Source organism: Aquarana catesbeiana, linkage group LG03 (genome assembly GCF_042186555.1).
Source record: "Aquarana catesbeiana isolate 2022-GZ linkage group LG03, ASM4218655v1, whole genome shotgun sequence".
NCBI lineage: Eukaryota > Metazoa > Chordata > Amphibia > Anura > Ranidae > Aquarana > Aquarana catesbeiana.
In genome coordinates, this window is record NC_133326.1 from 212,913,854 (window position 1) to 212,937,303 (window position 23,450).

Sequence of the window (23,450 nt, forward strand, 5' to 3'; positions counted from 1 at the left end):
CAAAGTCGGCTGAATGCTGAGACAATGGAGGGCTGTGGCTACAAGGAGATGCACAGGATCTGTAGGAGAAGTTCTGTCCTCTGCTGTCGACTGCTGAGACAGGGTGAGGGCCAAGACGAGGGGGGGGGGGGGGTGCTGCAGCTGCAGAAGAGGTGCGAGGGCCACATGATATGGCCTGGTGGACCTTGTGTTTGACATATGTGGTTTAGAGCAACCGATTTCAGAGGCACAGAGCATAACATGTTCCATTAAGATTATGAGATGTGAGACTCTTTATTGGAGTACTGATGTGTACAATCGGATGTTGGCTGTGGTCTAAGACCACATATTGCAGTATACATTCCTAATGTACAAATACAATATTAAAGGTGCTTTTGTTTGACTATGCTACCAGAATCAGATGAAACATTCGGTAACATTTTAATACAAGATAAACATATTAAATCTTTACATAATCAATGTCAACTCGTACTTCATTGACACACAAATAATTACATTTGGTCACAAGAAAAAAAAAAAAAAAAAATCAGTGATAAATAAATCTATATTCTTTTTTCTTTTAACAAAATCATGTATTTTCAGTCTCTTATTAACTGATACATGTAAGGCACATTAGAATGTATATTTCTATAAAATAATTTTCAGAACAATAATAAAAAAGTGGATTAATTTGTGCTTCCTTTAGTTTCACATCCATTGGCAGCTTTTCAGAACTCATTAAAAGCTGGGCAGCAATGCCGTGCACTGCAATATCCCTTGTGGCACTTTGTGGACAATGAAAAGGTCTATGAGACGTTCACAGGACTTGTCCAGTTACTGAAACAGAAAGCATGGGGACACCTAGGGGACGCAATATCCTAATGCAGTGAAATGATAGCTTATTCCACATATTGCTTTACTTGAAATGACGCTACAAATTTAGTTATGTTTGCATAATGAATTTTAAAACGTCAACGTTGTTGACAGCATTGTATAATTACATTAGCTATAAAAAATGTCCCTCCCCACATATAACATAGGTTTCATTTGAGGCATAATTTACATTAAAAACATTTTTCCTCTGTATGTTGTGCAAGACAAAAAAGGTCTAATTAAAAAATGCAAAAATGACATTTTAAAAATATAACACTCTATTCCTTAGGAAGAAAAACTGTCAACATCTTTTTTGCTTGTCTGAATATTCCCAATCATAAGTCGGTGACTTTATTTTCTAGGGCGGCTGCGATCTGTTGTAGCCGGATTGCTAACTGCATGCGCTGTGCTGATGGATCCTCTTCTAGAGCATTTATAATCTAGAAAAACAACGAAAGTAATTTCTGTGAGTAATAAGTGGGAGGAAGACTCCGTGAATAATGATGTTGATGGGGCGTCACATGCTATACACTAGCAAACTTGGGGTACTGTGTTGCTACACACAGGTGCAATGGCATGATATAATCTTGCAGTATACACATGGGTTTGAGCATGGACGGCCATGAAAATTGGTAGGAAGGTGTGCGCCCACCCTTGTAATAGTCAGGACCACTGGCAATCTCTCCCAGGCGCACACAGTGGCCCATGTGCAATACTTTAGACCAGGGGTCTCCAAACTGAGGGCCAAGGACTAAATGTGGCCCTTTTCTAGCCTTTATCTAGCCCTTGGGGCACTATTCCTCCCATTGACAACAATAGGGCCCTATTTATTGCACTAATACCAACGATAGGGTAGTATTCCTCCCACCAACACCAATAATGGGGCACTACTCTTCCTCTGAAACCTCTGAACCCTGAAACCATGTTTATTTTCACCAATAATGGGACATTTTCTACCCTCACCTGCCATAATCCGCCCCCCTGAAAGCGAAAAAAATTTAATACAACAGTGAATTTCTACGATATTTTCAATACAACACCATTCAATAAGAAAAATATTAAGTAGACATTGGAACAGAATTAAAAAATATAAAGTTTGAGGGTAAGACGAAAGGTATGTTTAGACGAATCATACGTCGGGGTAGGAGGGAGACTGTGCCGACGTCACCCATGCCTGTTTGGAGCCGGCACCAACGGCGTTTTTAATGATTATGCGCAATTACTGTTATTAGGCGTTTAACCACTTGCCCATAGTAAAAATACCCTATTGCTTTGACGTTAAATACAGGTGTTATGGCAGCAGCTAGCTGCCATTACCCTGGTATACTAGGACAGATTCCCTTTCGCATAAAAGTATTCCCATGGGTGGATTGGCTGCGAGATGACTTTTAGAAGCGGTAAAGCCCAGGAGCGATCCAATGCGCCCGTTAGCTGGCCATGGAGACAAGTGAGGCAAAGATGGTCTGATGCTCGTCTCTATGCTCTTTGAAAAATCGGAGCGACATCTAACGTCACTCCTGGGTTTCAGGCCATAATAAATATATAATTTTTTTTTTTTTTTTTTTTTTTTTTTTTAAAGGTGAGTTACTTTTTTTTTCCCTTTGCTTTTAAGATTTGTTGTCTCTCTCAAAGAGGACCTGTCATACTTATTTCTATTACAAGGGATGTTTACATTCCTTGTAATAGGCATAAAAGTGATTAAAAAAATAAAAAGGGACAGCCTAAAAATAAAAAGTCAAATAAATAAAAAAATTAAAGCCCCCTATCCCTCCATGCTCACGCACAGAAGCAACAGCATGCGTAAGTTGCGCAAGCATATATAAACGGTGTTCAAACCACACGTGGGCTATTTCCTCGATCATTAGAGTGAGAGCAATAATTCTAGTGCATTATCTACTCTGTAACTCTAAATAGGTAACTCTGTAAAAAAATTGAATGCGTCACCTATGGAGATTTTTAAGTACCGTAGTTTGACACCATTCCATGAGCAATTTTAAAGCATTACACGTTGGGTAACTATTTACTCGGCGTAACATCTTTCATATTATACAAAAAAATTGGGGTAAATATTGTGTTTTGTTTAATTCAGTGTATTTAAATTGTGTTTAAAAGACAGCTGAGCAAATACTGTGTGACATAAAATATTGCAATGCATTTTAATCTCTAGGGTCTCAGCAAAAAAAAAAAATTATATATATATATATATATACACACACTAATAGTTTTTTTAAATTATCGATGCTCCCTGCTGAAACCACAGTCTGTGGACGGGAATTTCACATCCTAACCGCTCTTACAGTAAAGAATCCTCTACGTAGTTTAAAGCGGAGTTCCACTCAAATTTTTAACTTAATCTTACTCCCTTCAGTTAATTGCATAGATGTTCAAATGCCGCATGAAAAAATTTATCACTGTTTTATCATTTTTTTTTTTTTTTTTTATTGAAAGCCTATGGCGTGCATAACACACCCAAAAACTTCAACCGGTGCATAAAAAATGTGCACACACATGAAGAGTGCTCACAAAAAAGTGCAACGGGCACACAAGACGTGCCAATTCCCTGATCCCCCGGGGCGTTAGGCTCCAGATGGGGACAAAGGTACTTTACAATGGTCTATCTGGCCGAAACCAGACAGACCCCGTTCTCTGGAAGGTCTGCCGAGGCAGAACCCACCCAAGTACTAGGTAGGGCTCCCTCCGAAGGGAGACCCCATGGGTTAGGGCGGATGAAGCCAAAAGGCCATGACCACCCCTTCCCAAGACTTTCAGGGCTGGCCCGAGGACCCGTCCTTACTCATCACACAGTGACAAAAATAAAAAGTGAAAATAAATAGATAGTGGGGAAGGGATAGTGGAGAGGAGAGTGAAAAAGGTGGCCATTGTGTAAAACAATGACCAGGCCCTCCAGCCAGGAATAAAAAATTCCTCTGGTCCTAGCCAAAAGGCCCGGCCCAAGAGGCAGGTGCTAAAAAAGCGTGTTTTATGGTGCAGTGACCATGGTGCCTCAAATCAAAGTGACTGCCACTCACAGTGATTTTATGGCACCCCTGGACTGCCACTCCAGGGGCACTACTCCATAGGCTTTCAAAGACCAACCCTGGTCCCCAGCCCGGACCACAGCAGACCCCACCCCAGGCAGGAAGGCATGGAGTTCTGGAAGCTTGGTGAGAGCCCTTTACCATCAGGCTTCACTGTCGTTCCGTCCCTCCTAACCAATTACATTCGGGAAATACTGGCCGCTCCCCCGGTGGGAGAAAGGGGAGCCAGCGTTCTCTCCCGAATAACTGTCCAGAGCTAGATCTGCCCCAATCCAGGCCAGAAGGCCAGGGTCCCGACCCCCCGGTTCAGACCCCGTGGTTCTCCATCCCCATCAGAAGGCTTCCCTTTCGGCTACAAACCGCTCCAGGTCACCTTTACTCCAGCAGGTTTTGCATAGCAACCGCCATCCCATCTCTATCTTGCCATAGATCAGGGACGGAAGCAAGCGTCACCTCCTGGAAACTGATAAGAACAGATACTACACTTGATCTTAGCCAAAATGCCGAGAAGCGATGTAATTACCTTTATATTGTACTTTATTGTGGCACTTCCTGTCTCTCCTCCCATGGGAGTAGGTGTGTTTATTGCCTTTCCCCGGCGCCGCACTGTCTCCTGGGAGCTTAGTGTCAGGCTTCCCAAGATTTAGTGCGGGAACAATGATCATGCTTGTGAACAAGCTGCGAATGAACAGCATTTACCGCATCCAGGAAATCAATGCTTGTGGGCTTCACATGCCCACAAGCAAGATGGAAACAGCCAGCATCACATTTTTAAAGTTATTCTTCAGTACGAAAACAGAGGCGGAAATATTACACCCAAACTGTGAGTATTATTTTGGGATTAGCAAAGTGTCTCAATGACCTAAAAAAAAAAAAAAAAAAGATTGGTCGCCGGACTCCCACTTTAAGGTTAAATTGCTTTTCTTCTAATTTTAGTGAATGCCCGCGTGTCTTATTAAATTCCCTTTCGCGGAAAAGGTTTATCGCTATTGTGGGGTCACCAGTACGGTATTTGTACATTGAAATTATAGCTCCTTCCAAGCGTCTCTTCTCCAGAGAGAACAAGTTCAGTGCTCGTAACCTTTCCTCATAACTAAGGTCCTTCAGTCCCTTTATCAGTTTTGTTGCCCTTCTCTGGACTCTCTCCAGTTCCAGCACATCCTTCCTGAGGAGTCTTGTAGAGCGGGAGAATTATCGTTTTATCTCTGGAGTTAATCCCCTTTTTAATGCATGCCAATATTCTGAAGTTCTCCCCCTAGTGAGTAGATTGCATTCATATTTTTGCCACCCAAATGCATTATTTTACATTTTTCTACATTAAACCTTATTTGTCATGTAGTTGCCCACCCCATTAATTTGTTTAGATCTTCTTGCGAGGTTTCCACATCCTGCGGAGAAGTTATTGCCCTGCTTAGCTTAGTATCGTCCACAAATACAGAGATTGAACTGTTTATCCCATCCTCCAGGTTGTTTATGAATAAATTAAATAGGACTGGTCCCAGGACAGGACCCTGTGGGACCCTATTTTCCACCTGGGACCATTCCGAATATTCCCCATTTATCACTACCCTCTGAACTCGCCCCTGCATCCAGTTTTCAATCCATGTACTCACCCTATGGTTCATGCCAACAGACCTTACTTTGTACAGTAATCATTTATGGGGAACTGTATCAAATGCTTTTGCAAAATCCAGATACACCACATCTACGGGTCTCCCTTTATCTAGATGGCAGCTCACCTCCTCATAGAAGGTTAATAGATTGTTTGGCAAGAACAATTCTTCATGAATCCATGCTGATTACTGCTAATGATACCGTTGTCATTACTAAAAGCTTGTATATAGTCCCTTATCCCCTCCAAGAGCTTGCATACAATTGATGTTAGGCTAACTGGTCTGTAATTCCCAGGGATGTATCTTGGCCCTTTTTTAAATATTGGTGCTACATTGGCTTTTCTCCAATCAGCTGTTACCATTCTAGTCAGTAGACTGCTCATAAAAATTAGGACCCTCGGGTGCAAGCTAGTCTATTGCTAATTCTGTCCTCTGTTAGCCATGAGGGTGCTTACTGTGACATGTCATGATGGAAAAACATTGCAGTATAATATGTTTAGGGGTTTTAAGTAATTTTCTAGCCAAAAATACGGATTTAAAAGTTCCAGAAAAGGCCTAGACTTCAAGTGGTTAAGTTGTTTTTTTAATCGAATTTTAACACCTGACGGTATCACACTATTTGAAATCTTATCTTTTCTGGCTGAGCTTGTATACGGAGCAGAAAGGAAGACTGAAGTGGAGTATAACATTGGGATACCGCGTGTGTTCCATACACGAACAGATCCATGAGGCGAGGGCTATGCAGTTTCACGTTTTTTGGGTCTAACGATCTGGGTAAGAGGCTGTGTGAATAGCGGTGGTGGGTTCACTGGTCGCGTATAATTGATTTAAAGGATATGATGGACATTAATTTTTTTTCACATTCAATTTATACGTTTATGGACAATTTACTTTATATGGACTCTATTGTCTTCACTGTTCAGTTTTTTGTGATCATAATTTTCTTAAGAAAAATATTGAATACTTATTGTCTATATATTGACACATTTATTGTTTTTCACGACTTGGTAGTACAACAATATTAGGTTAATGGAGTGCATTGCTGCAGGATTTTTCTATTCTAGGATGTAGCAGTGAGACATGAAAAGGTCACTTAAACTTGTCCCATTTGACCTCACTTCCTATTTCACAAGGCAACAAAACAGAATGTGAAGGGAAATCTACACATTGGGGAGTAAATAGCGATAAAAACCTGACAGAGTTCCATCTCTCTCCACTGTAACAAATAAAAATTTTACGTTGAGTTCAGCTGAATAAAATGCACACATTGAGTCCTGTGACACTGCACGTGGAAGCTCCCGCTCTAGCACTCTGCAAGTGCTCCAATATTGTTCACACAAGTTTTTAATGTTGTTTTATACCCATATACTGAATACATTCCTATGCTGTTTAAAGGATTGGCTTGGCGCTTCTCTCTCCTCTTTTTGCTTTCCTTTTTTTCACAGTGATCGGGTTCCCCAGCCCGCACCTAAAGCAGCCTCGCTCCCTTTACAGCCTCCATTTAGAGACTTTATTTTGGAGACAAATTTTTAGGGGTTCATCCCCAGAACTTTCAATCCACTCACCATTCACATGGTTGCACCTTCATGTATCAGCATGCAGATGCATGCCTTTTCATTTCAAATTTAAACTCTAATCTTTTTCATCCGATGGTTTAGCGCTGAACATTATACCAATATTGTGTATGTGTTTCCGTGTAACACATTGTATCTCATGTATCAAGTCTGCTTGACCGTCACTTACCTCATCATAATATTTCTTTGTATACTGATATAGCTGATGTAGCGCTACAAGTGTGTTTAGTGATTCTGTATGTGCCTGCAAATTAAAAACCAAAATAAAAAAGTTGTTACTGCACACATACAGCAAACTAAATAAAATGCAATAATCAAGTTGGGAAAAATTCCTGTATGCTGTATTATGGAATATGTTGCAAGGTCACAAAATTCCAAAAACAGCTTGGTTTAGGGCCTCTTCTACATGGCACCTGAGCCTGTGCAATGTAAATTCTGTCTGAAAAGCCCAGCTGCTGCATACAGCCACCCACAGACATGAATGGCTATGTGCAGCTGTACTTGGCTATACACAAACATACGTAAAAATTAGTAAAGTGTTGGGACGTATACAAAAAATAGAACACTGTCCCAATGCCCATGGATTAGGATTAGTCTTTATGTGAGCACCAATGTACACCCAAGTACAGCCCTGAACAGTCATTTACATCTATTGGTGGCTGTATGCAGCAACAAGAACAAGTAAAGGTGCAAAACACTTGGAGTTCTACTGTAACCCAATATGTACAAATAAAGTCCATAGGAAGTCCATGAGACAAGATAGGATAAAAAGTCCATACACTAAGGGCTGCCACCATATACGAATAAAAGCTAGATTTCAACCAGGCTGAAAGATAAACATGGGGAGAGGCGCCTCTAAGCGTAGGATTAAAAGCACTTTATTTGGAAAATATCCAGTTGGCAACTCACGTATAGAGAAATAAACAAGCACATCTGTATATAGAGGATCCCGAGGGATGTCGTCGGTGGTCAGATTCCTCCGCTCCTGTCTCTGAGATCTCCGCTGGTCACCGCTATGATGGAAACCGGCTGTATGGTGGAGGAAACAAAAGCAAGGCTTGGTGCGCAGATGGCTGGGCGGCGTGGAGAGATGATGTCACCGGAGTGGGACGCGTTTCCATGCATGCGCACTTCTTTCTCAAGCATAACAAATGGGATACGGGACCCACATTATATGGCACATCAGAGGGAGGGGCCAGAACAATGTTTGCAATTACAGATGAATTAGAGACAATATATAGAAGCAATATGGGGAAAGGGGCTGGGGGCAACAAAAGATATATAAGGAACGGAATAGATCCAGAGGAAGATAGTAATTTGGCAGCGATATTAACTGATGCGTAAAGTTCTGTATAATAATGATGGTATACATTAAACAGCAAAAATGTACAGATAAGCTTAAGCAAAGGCGCAGAAGTCATATTTTTCTTAAAGGGCCTATTGGTTAAGAACAATGGAAAAAATGGATATAATTTATGCATATATGTAAATGTATGCATATACAGTGGGGACGGAAAGTATTCAGACCCCCTTAAATTTTTCACTCTTTGTTATATTGTAGCCATTTTTTCAGTTTTTCTTTTTTAATAAAGCTTCAAAAATGTCAACAATTCTGTGTTTTTCTGTCAATATGGGGTGCTGTGTGTACATTAATAAGGAAAAAAATGAACTTAAATGATTTTAGCAAATGGCTGCAATATAACAAAACATGAAAAATGTTCATGTCCCCACTGTACATGTAAAATAATTCTATAAAAGAATCCATAAAATAAAAAAATGGCTAGAACAAATGCTGTCAAGGAGCAAGGAGTACCTGACGCAACCTAACACCATTACCCTTAATAGATATTCAAAGGGAGGGGGGACCCTATATATATATATATATAAATATAAATAAAAGGGCTTTTTTTTCCTCGGAGAATAGGTGCAGGAACTCCCCCCGTCTGAGTCACCCCTTGTCTCTGCCCCCTATCCACCTCTGACCACCGTCCCTTGATTCCACCCCCTACCCACCTACCAGTACTGCCCCTTTTAGAGAATACAGAACCAAGTATCCTTTTGTGGTACTAAATCATTTGTATGAAACATGTTGATGATAAAAAGAAAAGCAGTAAAATAGATCCCCTGCATTCAGCAACAATAGAATCCCAGCAATAGATCCCCACACAATAGACTCCACCCCAACAATAATAGATTTCCTGCAGCAACAGTTAACTACCCACAACAAAATATCACACCCAGTAACAAAATATCCACCCAAGCAACATTAGACCCCCCAGCAGCAACAACAGATCTCCCAGCAGCCAGCATCAATAGATCCTCCAGCAGCCAGCAAAAATAGACCTCTCCCTCAACAGTAGATCCCTTCCAGCAACATAAGACCCCCCAGCAACAATAGATTCCCCATCAGCAACAATAGACCCTCACACAAAATCAGATGCCCACCAGTGACAATAGATCCCCCAGCAGCCAACATCAATAGACCCTCCAGCACACCCCACGCTATTACATTCATTCAGTGCTGGAGGTGCCGGAGGACATAGGACTAAAGGTAGAAAATGTGTATGTATGTGCACACATGTAGGTAACGTGTTGCACACCATTAATATGGTTGTGATGGTTATCCAATGGACACATAGAAATTGGGTCAGCCTTACAATAACACAACTATTTAGTATATGTATAGGACAATTTGGCTTGTGATTAATGGATACATTTAAAAAAAGGGGGGGATGAATAATGGCTTGTGACTGTTTGATTAGGTATATGTATATAGTTCCCCTCCCCCCTTTTTTCATTTATCTTAGTCACGAGCCAACTTGACCTATACATATACCCAACTCATTATATTAGCTAAATAGTTGTGTTACTGTAAAGCTGATCCAATTTCTATGTGTCCATTGGATAGCCATCACAACTACATTAATGGTGTGCAACACGTTACCTATATGTGTGCACATACATACACACACATTTTTTTACCTTTTAGTCCTATGTCCCCCTTTAATTTATAACAATGTATTTATAATAAATATTTTAATATTTATTTTTAACTATATTTATTTTTGCCTCCCCCCTTTGAATCTCTATTAAGGGTAATGGTGTTTGGTTGCGTCAGGTACTCCAGTTAATATTGCTGCCGAAATACTATCTTCCTGTGGACCTATTCCGTTATATATATATATATATATATACACACACATCTTTTATTGTATGTGCCCCCAGCCCCTTTCCCCATATTGCTTCCATATATTGTCTTTAATTGCAATCATTGTTCTGGCCCCTCCCCCTGATGTGCCATATAATGTGGGTCCTGTATCCCATTTGTTATGCTTGAGAAAGGAGTGCGGCTGCTGCAGCACACGTAGCGCACATGCTCGGAAACACTTCCTACTCCGGCGACGTCATCCCTCCACGTCGCCTAGCCATCTGCGCACCAAGCCTCGCTTTGGTTTGCTCCACTGTACAGCCAGTTTCCATCATAGCGGTGACCAGCCAAGATCTCGGTGCCTTGCGGAGAAAGGAGTGGAGGAATTGACTCCCCACTGATGACATCCCGCAGAATCCTCTATGTACAGATGTGCCTGTTTATTTCTATATACATGTGAGTTGCCAACTGGATGTTTTTAAAATAAATTGCTTTTAATCCTACACTTAGCAGCGCCTCTCCCCACATTTAGCTTTCTGATTGTATGCAGCACCTGAGCTTTCGTGGTGGGAGAAATACGCTGGAATTTACCATGGCTAGGCTCAGGCGCTCACGTGCAAGAAACCTAAACAAAACAAAGTAATTTAGTCCAATATAACTTGCAGAACTGCACAGAACAAAGCATGTTTCGTGCAAATGATGAATAATCTATTTAGTTTTAGGTTTCACTGAACATACCCTTGAAATTTCTGCTAAGTGTGTGTTCATGTCCTGGTCACTGACTTGTACCATCTGACGGATTCCTTTATAATAGCTGAAAAAGAAAAAAGAAAAAAAAGTCTATTAAGATATGTGAACACTGCATTCAATGAGTCTTGAAAAGCAACTGTCTTCCTTGCCACTCTCCATTCTGCAACAACTAATGTTGTCAGCAAGTTCAAAGTAAACAGAGCAAAACATAATTAGCCCTCCTAAATGTCTTGAGATGTGGCCCAGGGGACCGAACATAGGGATGTTCAGCCATTTCATGCTACATTCACCAAGCAACTTGGCTCATCATATACAATTGATTAGTTGCAACAGCTCTACTTTTACTCAGTGGCCATACATGGATCGAAATTCGGCCGGTTCAGCAGGGACCAGCCAAAGTTTGATCCATGTATGGGCAGACTGATTGTACCAAACTTGATCCACTGATCAACTTGGGTACAACCAGCCTGTCAAACGTTTCTACATACAGTTACTGCCGGCAGCTATAGCCGCTAGCAGTAACCATTGTATTCTGCCAGCCGGGAAGGCTCCCTGAACTGCCCGCTGGCAGAATACAATAGCGCGGTGGGAGACATCCCCCACTCATCAACCCTGACTGTGGTCCGGAGATGGAAGGAAAGAAAATTGTATCATCTATGGTCTGCTTAAAGCTCTCGTTTTTATAAATCCACAGAATTTTATTCTGAACTGTATAGTTTCAAACTAAATAAGAGAAGCAATACAGGATGCACAGCCCAGATTATTATTCAATAACTTACTCTTCCACCATTTTCTTGTATGTGGAGATCTCTTTTGCGTAAAGTAATTTGTTGCTGGGTGACTCCTAAAATGAAAACAGATGAGCCATAAATATACTAACACACCATCATTTCTACACAGAGTGGGGAAGGGTTATAACATCTGTCTTGCTTTTTTTGCTGTGGAGAATTCCCCTCACCTGCTATCAGGAAGTGAGGACAGTCACCCAAAGAATACAGATACCAATAAAAAAACTACCCAACTCTTTCACATGCTACTAAAATAGGTGCTATAATTGTCTGCCTGTCGGACCAGTTCTTCTCACTACCTGCTCTGCTGACCACACAGGAAATTAGGAGAAACCTTACCCAAAGATTGTAATCAAAACCTGACAGAGGTTTAACCCATCCCTATTATGTCTATAAAAAAAAAAAAAGTAAAAAAAAAATGTTTTTACTACAGCTATTATTTAAGGATAGTGATAAGCAGACATTCATAAGCTGGGCACATTCCTGTATTCACCTGAATATATACATGCATATTTATCTAATCAGTGGAGAAACATTCAAATAAGGAGTCATGATTGCCTGGATTCCTGAATTCTGTGACACTGCAGATCAGACTTGTTTACAAATAATCAAATTTAAAAAAATTTAAAAATGCTTCCGATCTTATTGTCTGAACTCTATCCAAAATTTTAAAAAGAAAGCATGTTTTGGCTGAAGAAGAAAAGGTTAAATCTTCGATCTGCATTCTATTGCCGACTTTGGCCCAGCTAGGGAGATTTCTCCTAATAAGATTTACCAGGGCTTTTTAAATCTTGGGGAAATTATCTCAGATACAGGGAATTTGGTTGTAAACGGGAGACATTATATAGGAACAAAGCATATCCGTCTATAGTGTGTGTGTGTGTCTCAGTCCAGAGCACCAAGTGGTATTTCTGTTTACTGACGCTTTCCTCTGGTATCTTCATGAGTCACTCATGACAAGTTCTCCTGACAAAACAAAAAAGTGTTACCAGCGCCATAGCTATTCAAATGGGCGTCACCAGAAGTGACGGTGTCCAAAGACCCAGCCCTACGTGTTTCACCCCAGAAAAGACATCTTCAGGAAGCTGGGCACAGCGGAGCGTGCTGGTTCCAGATATCAGATCAGCAGCAGTTTTATACACCATAATGCTGAATACACTGGGTGCCAGATTAAGGCACAAGAACACGTGAGTGGGAATATAAGAACATTGAGAGGTATTCTGTGATTCTTCCATATTCATATATCTAAGATGCATGGATACTGACAACTCTGGTGTGGAGAATTTTGGTCCTGGTTTGGCATAGGAGTGGTAGTGTCCCGAGGTTCACAAGTGTTTATTAACCAATGATTTTTTTAGGGTTGAAAGCCTCTGCTAAATTTTTCACTGAGAGGGGGTCTGTGGCACTTTAACTTTGTGTGCAGTGTTGTCTTACTGAAGTACTATATTATCATCCAGATCACCAAGTGGATTTGGAGCACTACATTGGACTACGTCAATATATTGGAATGGTTTATGAAACATTTTTTGCATGGTTTATGTTAGCGTATTATTGGCACTAATACTGTGTTACATGGTCTTTCCATAGTGCTGCGATCACTATTTGTTATATAAGTTTTCCTGACACCAAGAAGTAAAAAAGTGACAGGGGAGGGATCGCAAGTAAACAGCCTGCGATTGACAGCCTCAGCTTTGTTCCTGTGTGAAGGAGGGTGTATCCCCTCCCTCCAATCAGCTATGAGCTGTCCTCACTGAGTGTAAATTCAGCTCCTTGACCCCTGCCTCTGGAAGCTCAGACAAGCTGTATAAATTCTGCACTTTGAATGGATGTAGAGAAGATGAGACTCAGATAAACGGGTACAACATATGTAGGAAAATTTGTCTCATCTGTGTATCACCTGAGGCCAGTGACTTCACTGTGTATATGTGAGGGTTTAAGATAATAACCTAATTAAAATGGTTCATTTTACTGTTCATTATGGGAAAATATCTTGAACGCTGCATATACATTTTTTAAAAATATATTTTAAGGTATGACAATTTTTAAATGTTAATTTATGATTAATACATTTCTTCATTAGTCATTTTGTAGATACGGAGTATCTAATTTGACTGAATAAAAAAAATAAAAATAAAAAAAATACATTTACTGCTAAATCGTACTTACTAAAGACATAATTCCCAAAGTTAAAATAAGCTCAACATTTATTGCCATCGGGAACTGTAGTGGGTGAATAAAGAGAATAGGGAAACATGTTTTCTTCGAGTGAGATGGCCTTCAAGTGGTTCACTATGTGTACTTTTACAAGTGTATTAAACAAAAGTGTAAAATATTCAAAGAAAAAACCTACAGGGATTTCTACCAAGCTGTTAAGCCTAACCTTTTACTGGTGACTGGCAGAAGTATGCATGATAAGGACAAGCATAAAGCAGACTGTCATCCATATCATACATGGTACTGCCACTGATGACTGTAACAACCTTAATGCTTGTTGGCAGATGACTAGCTCTACACATATCCTATATATGACATATCTATTGCCCTTCTCCTAAACGAGGGAAGGAAACCAGACATCAAACTGAACAGCACAATCACTTACTCTGCTCAGCTTGTGCTCCGTCCTGCTGCATGCATCCATGAAGGTCTGTGCAATGACTGACAAGGATGCATCTACTACTTGGTGGACGTGTACATCAAAGATGAAGTGAGGGTTCTTCAGTATGTTAACCCAAAACCTTAACGATAAACTGTATGAAGAAAGGAAAAACAATAAGACTACAAAGCAACACATCTCATCCGTTGTTATTGATGCAACAGACTCTGCAGCAATTTAATGAAACACATACATTCAATAAATGTGACATGCAAATAGATTAACTGGCAGTTGTTTATAAAATCCAAATGTTTAAGAAAAAATACACTTTAATGAATTTTAGTGCACATAAACACATTTTTGAAAAATATAAAAAAAGCCGATGTTAAGCAGAGTAAATAGATACCTAACATATCAGGCTTTAAATTTATGTATGCCTGTGGAATGGCGACAAACGACAGTAACTAAAAATCTCTATAATCAACATTTTAAAAGCTCTCACAGGTTACCAGCTTAAAGTAAAACAGGAGGTTCTGGTGCTAGAATTAATGTTCTCGCTCTGACATTTGTGGAGATACCCCACATGTGTGGTGCAATCACCATTTACATATGTGTGCGTGACAACATCCCTAGCTGGGTCACATGTGCAGCACCATGGCAATTGCAGATTAAAATAAGGGCTTAGATGGCATTGTCTTTGGCAGATGGGGAGTTCATAGTTTCTGTGACACAGAAAAAGGATATGATCAGTCTACATTACATTGGTCTTATGTGGTGATATAACATATTGTGTCTTCTCAGGTGCAGGGATCTCAACGAGGGTGTGCACATATTTCACAATGTACCCAAACCAAAGAAGGATCTAAGCATTAATCTACACCACTTGAGGATATATGGCTCGTTTTCTATGGATCAACAAATTTGTTCTGTTAAATGGTTTAAATCAATACCTCTGTTCAGTTCAACACTCTGCAACCATACTGGTCTAAGATAATAGACAAACCTGTTTGTTTTCCATATGTGAACAGTATCTTCATCTTTAATGTCATATTTCTCAGCTTGTTCGTCCAAAAAGTCAAAGAAATATTTCACAGCTGGCGGTACCACTTGATTGGAATTAAGGACACTGTGGAAAAAGTTATCTACAAATTGCTGGAGCGTACCCTGTAAAACACAAGCACAGTACAAGGTCAGAAAAAGAACAGTCACCAAAGCACAGCAGATTTTTTTTTTAATTAAAGCTGGACTCCTGGCAAGCAGGGAAATGCATATACCATATATAGGTGAACTGTGAAAATATTGTAGGTCTGCTCAGATAGTCTGATGATGCCTGCATCACCATCCAACAGCGCAACCACTATGGATCTCCCTGTAGACTAGGCCACAGTAGAGTAAGAGAGCCTGGCCCAACATCCACCCTGACTTGTGATTGGACAATGAATATGGCCATCTTTGTGCTCTTCCCTCATGTAAGTATGTTCACTCTGTTAGACTTCCAGTACTATATAAGGCAATACAGTACTGGAAGTCCTTAAAAGTGCTGACACCTCCTTTCCCAGTTTCCTGTGCAAGAGATAACCAGAGGCTTATAAAACGAGACAGATTCAGATGCCATTTATATATTAAATACATTTTGTTTTAATATCTGCCAGGAGCTTAGCTTTAAACCATTATTATATGCACACAAGTCTACCTTAACAGAGAGAAGCCTTGTCAGGTAGATTTCTGTAATGGCCTTCGTTTGCTCTTTCGCCTTCATACTTCCTCTCTTGGATTTGCCTTCATCTACTTCATCTGCTGGTCGTACAAGGTGCCATATTTTGTTTTCATCTTCTAGCAGTGCATGCTCTATTAAATCAACCAAATCAGAAAGTTCAGCAACAAACCAGAGCCATGGTAAACCAGAACAAATTCAGAGACGTTACAGTCATAAGGTAAGATCATCATGGTTTCCTGATCACTTACTGTTAATAAGCTTGCATACTGTCAGTGAACTGGATACATCACTCACAAAATTGGAAACATTTGTATTCTAGTCAGTTTGTAGTTCACCATGGATCCACTGTTCAAAGATGATCTAAAATGCTTTTATACTTTAAGGTTTTATTTACACAAGATCGCAGGCGGAATCGCTGCGATTCCGGCCCGCAATTTAAAATGGCTGCAAAATGCAGGACATGTTTGCGATGCCATTACTTCTAATGGCAGCCCAATCATGCTGCGATTCTTGCCGGGATTATTATGCGTCAAAATCACACGAACAATCGCATGTCCCAATTTTGTGCGTTTTTGCTGCGATTGGGGTGGTATCGCAAGCGTGTCTCGTGTTTTGCAGCCATTTGAAATCGCAGGTTGGAATCGTGGAGATTCCTCCTGCAATCATGTGTGAATGGAGCCTCAAAGTACCAAAAGCCATGGAAAATACAATGCTCTGGGATGCCCCATCAGACAGCTACATGAGTGAATGCATGGATATTTGGTTGTGTGTTCTTTACTAAAGGGGATGATCAAAGCGTAATTTCAGTGAGAGATCATGTGTGTTCATTACTGACCACTCTAGTATCTCAGAGTAATGGACATTCAGTTATTTCTCTACCTCTAATTGGCTGTATTAAACCAGTGGCTTTTAGCCATATCCATGTCATTATCTAAGGTTATCGTAAAGAAGATCTGAGAGAAGTATTTGGGCTGCCATTACTGACCTCACCTTATGAAAAGGTTCATCATGACAGTCAGGTAACTCGCATTCTCAGAAGGAGGTCAGCAATAGCATTCTATACATGCAGTACAGGTTTCTTTAAGGGTAAAGACACTGTGGTAATATATTCAATATCTCAATATTTAAACATGTTCAGGACACCTCCCTAGACACAACTACACAGCCAGTTCTGATCCACAGGTTGGGATTCCATAAATGCACCAAATATGTTTCAGTAAGGGATATTAATAATCTAAGACATTGCAAAATGAAGCACTTATCAATACAACTGCATGCTTTTACAGCAGAATTGAAAACGGATATGTTAGAAGCATTTGTAAGTATAAATCCCTTTGATATATATGACTAAATTAAATATATTGGTTCCGTTACATGAAATTGGAATCATAAGTATGCAAGCAAAAAAAAAAGCAGCAATCAAATGATTTGTATTGATGAGAGGGATATACTAAAGGGAAGGCAATAATATACACAAATCAACATTTTAAATCTGTTAAACGTGAACCAAAATATTCTTACTTTCTCCTGGAAAGTCTTGATGATTCTCTTCTTGTTGCTGAGAAATTCCAATCCTTGATAAAATAAGTGTGGCATTATCCCGAACCTGCAAACAGCCATGTATTGAAAATATTACTAGCTGTGACACCACTGAAAGCACTTTATTGCTTTATACTATATATTCTTGGACTAAGAATGAAACTGCAAAAAAGAAATGGCCTAAAACAGAAGTCTGCATTTTGTGCTATAAGAAGTCCTTATATATACACATTTTAGACTGGGACCTTGTACTGATGCTCCCTCTCCCTTCTGATACAAATTCAGGTACTTAAACTGCTTGCTTTTAAAAATAAATTCAATGATGCACCAATTGTGCTGATAATATCTGCCTGGGAGTTTAACTTTAGAAAAGGTTAGCTAATTGGGTACAAACAACCCAATCCTGCCCTACATTTAGTCACCCAATGTGATATGTGGATACGGATCAAGTCATTTAAGACTTCCCTAGGTGGCAATAGCGAGTGCTTCTCAGTGTACAGAAATCTCCCAGCTTGTTGGAAAATCTCTAACATAGGTCAAACCTCCTCTACTCCTTGCAGCACATGCATCACATTTGTTTCTGAAAAACTAACCTTGCAGTAAACCATCCACGCTTTCCCCGTTTCAAAATGATCACAATAATTGGATAATTACCATCTCCAGTTCAGGATCTTAGGCTGCCTCAGCAGCAGCTTGGTCCTACAACTGGGTATTTTTTAAAACTCCCCTAAACCCCCCCCAAAAAATGTATTATATTGCTGCCTACCCATCCTTAAATGTGGTGGCTGCATTAGTTTCTTTCTTTAGGCAAAGACCATTTTCAGAAAGTACAGAAAATATTTGCTGATCTTGCCAGAACTGCAATGTCCTTGTCACTTAAAATAAGATTTTTCTACCTAATGTAAACTCCTCATCATGGAGGCCACTAAAGAACACAGGAATTAAAATACTGCTGGATTATAACTGCTGTCTACAATCTATAACTTTCTGCGTTCATAATTGGACAAGAAAGAAGGCTGAATTTGTAGTGTGAACCAGCCCTAACAGAGAAAAAATAATGCAGCCAGCACTGTGAAGGACAGATAAACTGCAATATATTACATTTTTGTTTTGGGGCTTTAAAGCCCAACTTGATACAAATCTTTTAATTTTGTCTTGGAAAGAGTACAGAAGGGTGAGAGTCTCAGGCTACAGTCTGTATCTCTACTGGAAGGATTTCCTCTCACCTTCTGTCATATCATGAAATATCAGGAAGTGATGAGAAAGCTCTCCAACAGATACAAATGCAAAAACACATTTTAAGTAGAATGAGGAAAATTTTGAATTGTAGACAAAGTTTTTTTATTGGCATCTGTGCTTTATGTCACCCAATAAAACCAGCATACCCCCCTTGCCCCTCCATTTCTTGTATAGATAGTAAATAAATAGTAAGGCCCCTTTCACACTTGTACAACTTGTCCGGCGACTTGGGACCGCAAAGTCGTACCCCATAATTTCCAATGAGCACCATTCATATCCGTGCGACTTCAAGTCGCACTGACTTCAAAGTAGTCCCTGTACTACTTTGGTCCGACTTTGATGCGAGTTGAGGTCCACAGACCTCAAGTTTACTCAGGAAACTGTGGTAAAATTGCAGCCAAGTCGCAGCAGTGTGAAAGGGGCCTAAAGGGGTCACAGACAAAGAAAAAAAAATGAACAAAGTTTAAACTTTTCCCCACTCTACCAAAAAGAAAAAAAAAAAAAAAAGAAGGTTGGTGCTGGGCTTTATAAAGGCATGTTATTACACAGACAAGTTGCCGTTAATGTACAATGCCGTCAGGAAGGGTTTGTTAGTTTTGATCAGAAATAGAGAGAGGAAAAATACAAGTCTATATTTACTTCAGTTTTCTAAGGCATACCCTTAAACTAGTATGACTTTACTTACATTGTAATGCATTAATGTATTAATCCGCCTCCATCTACCTTCTTTCTGTGAGGTTAGATCCAAATCAGAAAGTATTTGTGCTGTTGATCCGGGTCTCCACTCTGAAAAATTAGGCTATTTATGTCATTTTACATCCCACTCTGAGGCCATTTCGTATTCTAAAGCACACAGTTTAGCTTGAAGTTACCCGAATAAATTAACACTAACTAAATTTTTCATTGAAATAATACATCCTTTAGGCTCGGTTCACACTGCTGCAGTGTGAAATGCATCCATTTTGAGTGCGATTCAGGTACAAATTTCACAGCACAATTTCTGTTTCTCAGGTGCAGGTCCAATGCGAACTGTAGAAATTGCAACTGTGCAGAAGCCGGTTGTTAAGGAGCATGGCCCTCCCAGTCCATACCAGGCCCTTCAGGTTTGGTACAGATTTTAAGAGGAAACCCCACACCAAAAGAAAGAAAAAACCAGTGTGGGGTCCCCCTTAAAATCCATACCAGACTCTTATCCGAGCATACAGCCTGGCAGGTCAGGAAAGGTAAGCGAGCGCCCCCCCCCCCCCCCCCCCCCCCCGCAAACCATACTAAGCCATATGCCTTCAACATGGGGCCCCCAGATCACGCACACAGTCCTTTATTAACCACTTCCCGCAAAATGACGTACCTGTACATGGTTGTAGCGGGGTGATGCCTGCAGCTGGCGGAATTTTTTTTTTTTAAGAGATGCTGGTCAGCTTTCAGGTAATAACAACTGATGCAGCTAAGCAGCCGCTCGGCCGTTATCACAAGCAGTGGGAGGAGACATCCCCCTCTTGCCGCCTTCCGCCACTCTGCCCGGGTCTCCTGAGCAACCAGCCGGCTGGCCAAAGTCCAGAACAAAGCCGGAATTGGCTGCGATCAGGTCTCCGATGTAGTAACCCGGAAGCAACATCATGATGTCACTTCCGGTTTACTCGGCTGCCAACGGCGCCGATTTAAAAAAATCCCCAGTATTCAAAATCACAGATTTAGGGGTTTTAAATACTTTTAAGTGTAGTGAAGGGGTTTGGGGTCTTTTAGACCCCAGATAACTCCATAAAGAGTACCTGTCACGTGCCTATTACTGTCACAAGGGATGTTTACATTCCTTGTGACAGCAATAAAGGTGATCATTTTTTTTTTTTTTAAAGGGACTTAAAAAAGAAGTGCAAAATAAAATAAGAGAAATTTTTTTTAAATCGCCCTTGTCCCCGCGCACCAAAGAAAACGCATAAGTAAGTTGTGCCTGCAAATGTAAACAGTGTTCAAATCACACGTGAGGTATCGCCACAATCGTCGGGGGAGAGCATCAATTCTAGCAAAAGACCTCCTCTCTAACTCTAAACTGGTAACTGTTAAAAAATGTTTAAAGTGTCGCCTATGGAGATTTTTAAGTATCGTAGTTTCACCATTCCACGAGTGTGTGCAATTTTAAATCGTAACATGTTAGGTATTCATTTACTCGGTGTAACATCTTTCACAATATACAAAAAAATTGGGCTAACTTTACGGTTTAGTTTTTTTAAATTCAGTGAAGTGTATTTTTTCCAAAGAAATTGCGTTTGAAAGACCACTGTGCAAATACCGTGTGACAAAAAATATTGCAATGACCGCCATTTTATTCTCCAGAGTCTTTGCTATAAAAAAAATATATGTAATTTAGTTTGGGGGTTCTAAGTAATTTTCTAGCAAAAAAAATATGAATTTTAACTTGAAAACAACAAATGTTAGAAATAGGCCTGGTCCTTAAGTGGTTAAAAAAAAACCAAAAAAACACACACACACACACACAATGTCCCCCGATGTGGATCCATCATCAATAACAAAGAAAACGCCAGCCTCCGATGCAGAAGAAGGGGGTCCACACCCGATAAGAGGCTCTCGCCGTCTGACAGCTGCTCTGCCACCTTTCGCCACTAAATAAACTAAGAGGCAGGGCCACCCGAAGGGCCTGGTATGGATTTTTTTTTTCAGAAATCTTCATTGCCGCCATTTTTTTGTTTACATTTCAGCTGTCAGCGAGTAACACACTGACAGCCGACGAGTCACCGGTTGTTAAGGACACGGCGGCCCGACCACTCCTTAACAACCCGCTATTGACAGGAGTGGAGGACCAGGGGCTGGATTAGCATTGATGTGAATACAGGACTGGAAATTCAGTCAGGTCCCATTAAAGTCTATGGAGCCAAATTTGCACTGCACCAGATCAAACTTGCACATGGCCCTTTTTTTTTTATAGCCGCATCAGAATCACATCGCATTGATGTGAATGACTTTCATTAAAAACAATATTTCAGATGACATGCGAATCAATACATTTGAAACGGATCAAAATCGCACTAGAATTCGCAGCAGTGAGAACCGGGCCTTAACACTAATGAACACACAGACATGAAGGTAAAGCAAAACATAAAACATGTACCAATATCATGCACTCTCACAATACACACTTACCCAGTGCTAAGCTGTCTGGTTTTGGTCGTTGTGTGTAAGGAAGATTTTTGTAAACCTGCTCGACTATTTTTTCCTTAACTTGTGCAATGGTGTCACAGTTTAATACTTTAACTTGCACAGGCTCTAATCCCTCATCCTGCACAATGACGTTAACAGTCTGCAGAAGAAAGGTAGTAACATGTTAGGTGGTTGATACTCTTCTCCAAGAACAGTTATGCGAAAAAAAAAAAAATTCCATGCAACATATTTTATATTATTGACATCCTAAATTTGCAGGATACGATTCCGGGTTTTATTAATGTGCATTAGCATCAAGCTGCCCAAAGCATGGTCTGTTTGTTGCTCATGCTTATACAGTACATAAACCTTGGATTACATGCTGCATATTTTGGTTAAGTGCATGGCTTTGTCATTCTGGTGATCAAAGGAGGAACATGGGTGCCCTGATGCTCCTAGCTAACACTTCTGTGTGCAAATCCTGCAGCCATAGAATTCATGTTAAAATGGTATTTTTTTTTTTAAAAACAATAATTTAATAACAAACATGTTATAGCTACCTGCTCTATGCAGTGGTTTTGCACAGAGAAGCCCAGATCCTCATCTTCTCGAGTCCCACATCGGCACTCCTGACCCCTCCCTCTTGCCAAGTGCCCCCACAGCAAGAAGCTTGCTATGGGGGCAGCCAAGCTGAGCCACTGCTCTGTGTGTCCATTCACACTCGGAGCTGTGGTTCGACCCCGCCCCATCCTTATCCTGATTGGCTCACTGGCTGTGATTGACAGCAGTGGGAGCCAATGGCTCTCACTGCTGCCAAAAGCCAATCAGGTATGCGAATCCCCGGAGAGGCAAGGCTCTCTTGGACATCTCTGGAACGAGAGGAGGTTCAGGTAAGTATTAGGAGGGCTGCTGCACACAGAAGGTTTTTTTTACTTTCATGCATAGAATGCATGAAAAAACCTTGTGCCTTTACAACCACTCTCTGTATTTAACATGCACAAGATGACACATTTAGGTATTTCTCTTCTTCTCATGCAAGGTAAATGTCAAGATGGTTCTAAAGGGAAAACTAGTTTCTTGTACGAGATACCACAGACAAGAGCTGCCTTTCATTTCACAGGCTGCATAATGCATCTGTAAATCACACACACTAAAGCCGACCATATATGGAACAAAATTCAGCTGATTCAGCAGGGACTGTCGAATTTTGATCCAAGTATGGGCAGGCTGGTTGTACACAAGTCGATCCATAGATTGACTTGTGTACAACCAGCCTGTTAGCTTTATCTCAATCAGTGCCACCGGCTATAGCATGCAACACAAATAAGTGTATTAAAATCCAATACCAGAGCAGGAAGGATTCCCCCATCCACCTTGAATGTGTGGATGGGGGAATTGGCTCACCCAACCAGCATGTTGAATGAAAAAAAATAATCATGTATGACC

The 23,450-nt window shown here is 40.5% G+C and overlaps 1 protein-coding gene and 1 pseudogene across 3 annotated transcripts in view; both read right to left on the reverse strand.

The window, feature by feature from the left end:
• Window positions 1–248: 248 nt before the first annotated feature.
• Window positions 249–23,450, reverse strand: part of PLXNB2 (plexin B2) — a 323,100-nt gene continuing 299,898 nt past the window's right edge. For all 3 annotated transcript variants that reach the window (XM_073619756.1, XM_073619757.1, XM_073619758.1), the window contains 10 exons: window positions 22,008–22,164; window positions 19,537–19,637; window positions 17,595–17,679; window positions 16,050–16,204; window positions 15,360–15,520; window positions 14,363–14,510; window positions 11,755–11,819; window positions 10,964–11,039; window positions 7,247–7,321; window positions 249–1,292 (listed from right to left, as the gene is read on the reverse strand). In XM_073619756.1, the coding sequence (XP_073475857.1) occupies window positions 1,188–1,292; window positions 7,247–7,321; window positions 10,964–11,039; window positions 11,755–11,819; window positions 14,363–14,510; window positions 15,360–15,520; window positions 16,050–16,204; window positions 17,595–17,679; window positions 19,537–19,637; window positions 22,008–22,164 (1,128 nt within the window). In that variant the 3' untranslated portion in view covers window positions 249–1,187. The remainder of the gene's footprint in view (window positions 1,293–7,246; window positions 7,322–10,963; window positions 11,040–11,754; window positions 11,820–14,362; window positions 14,511–15,359; window positions 15,521–16,049; window positions 16,205–17,594; window positions 17,680–19,536; window positions 19,638–22,007; window positions 22,165–23,450) is intronic.
• On the reverse strand, window positions 4,273–4,405 carry LOC141135844 (U2 spliceosomal RNA; annotated as a pseudogene).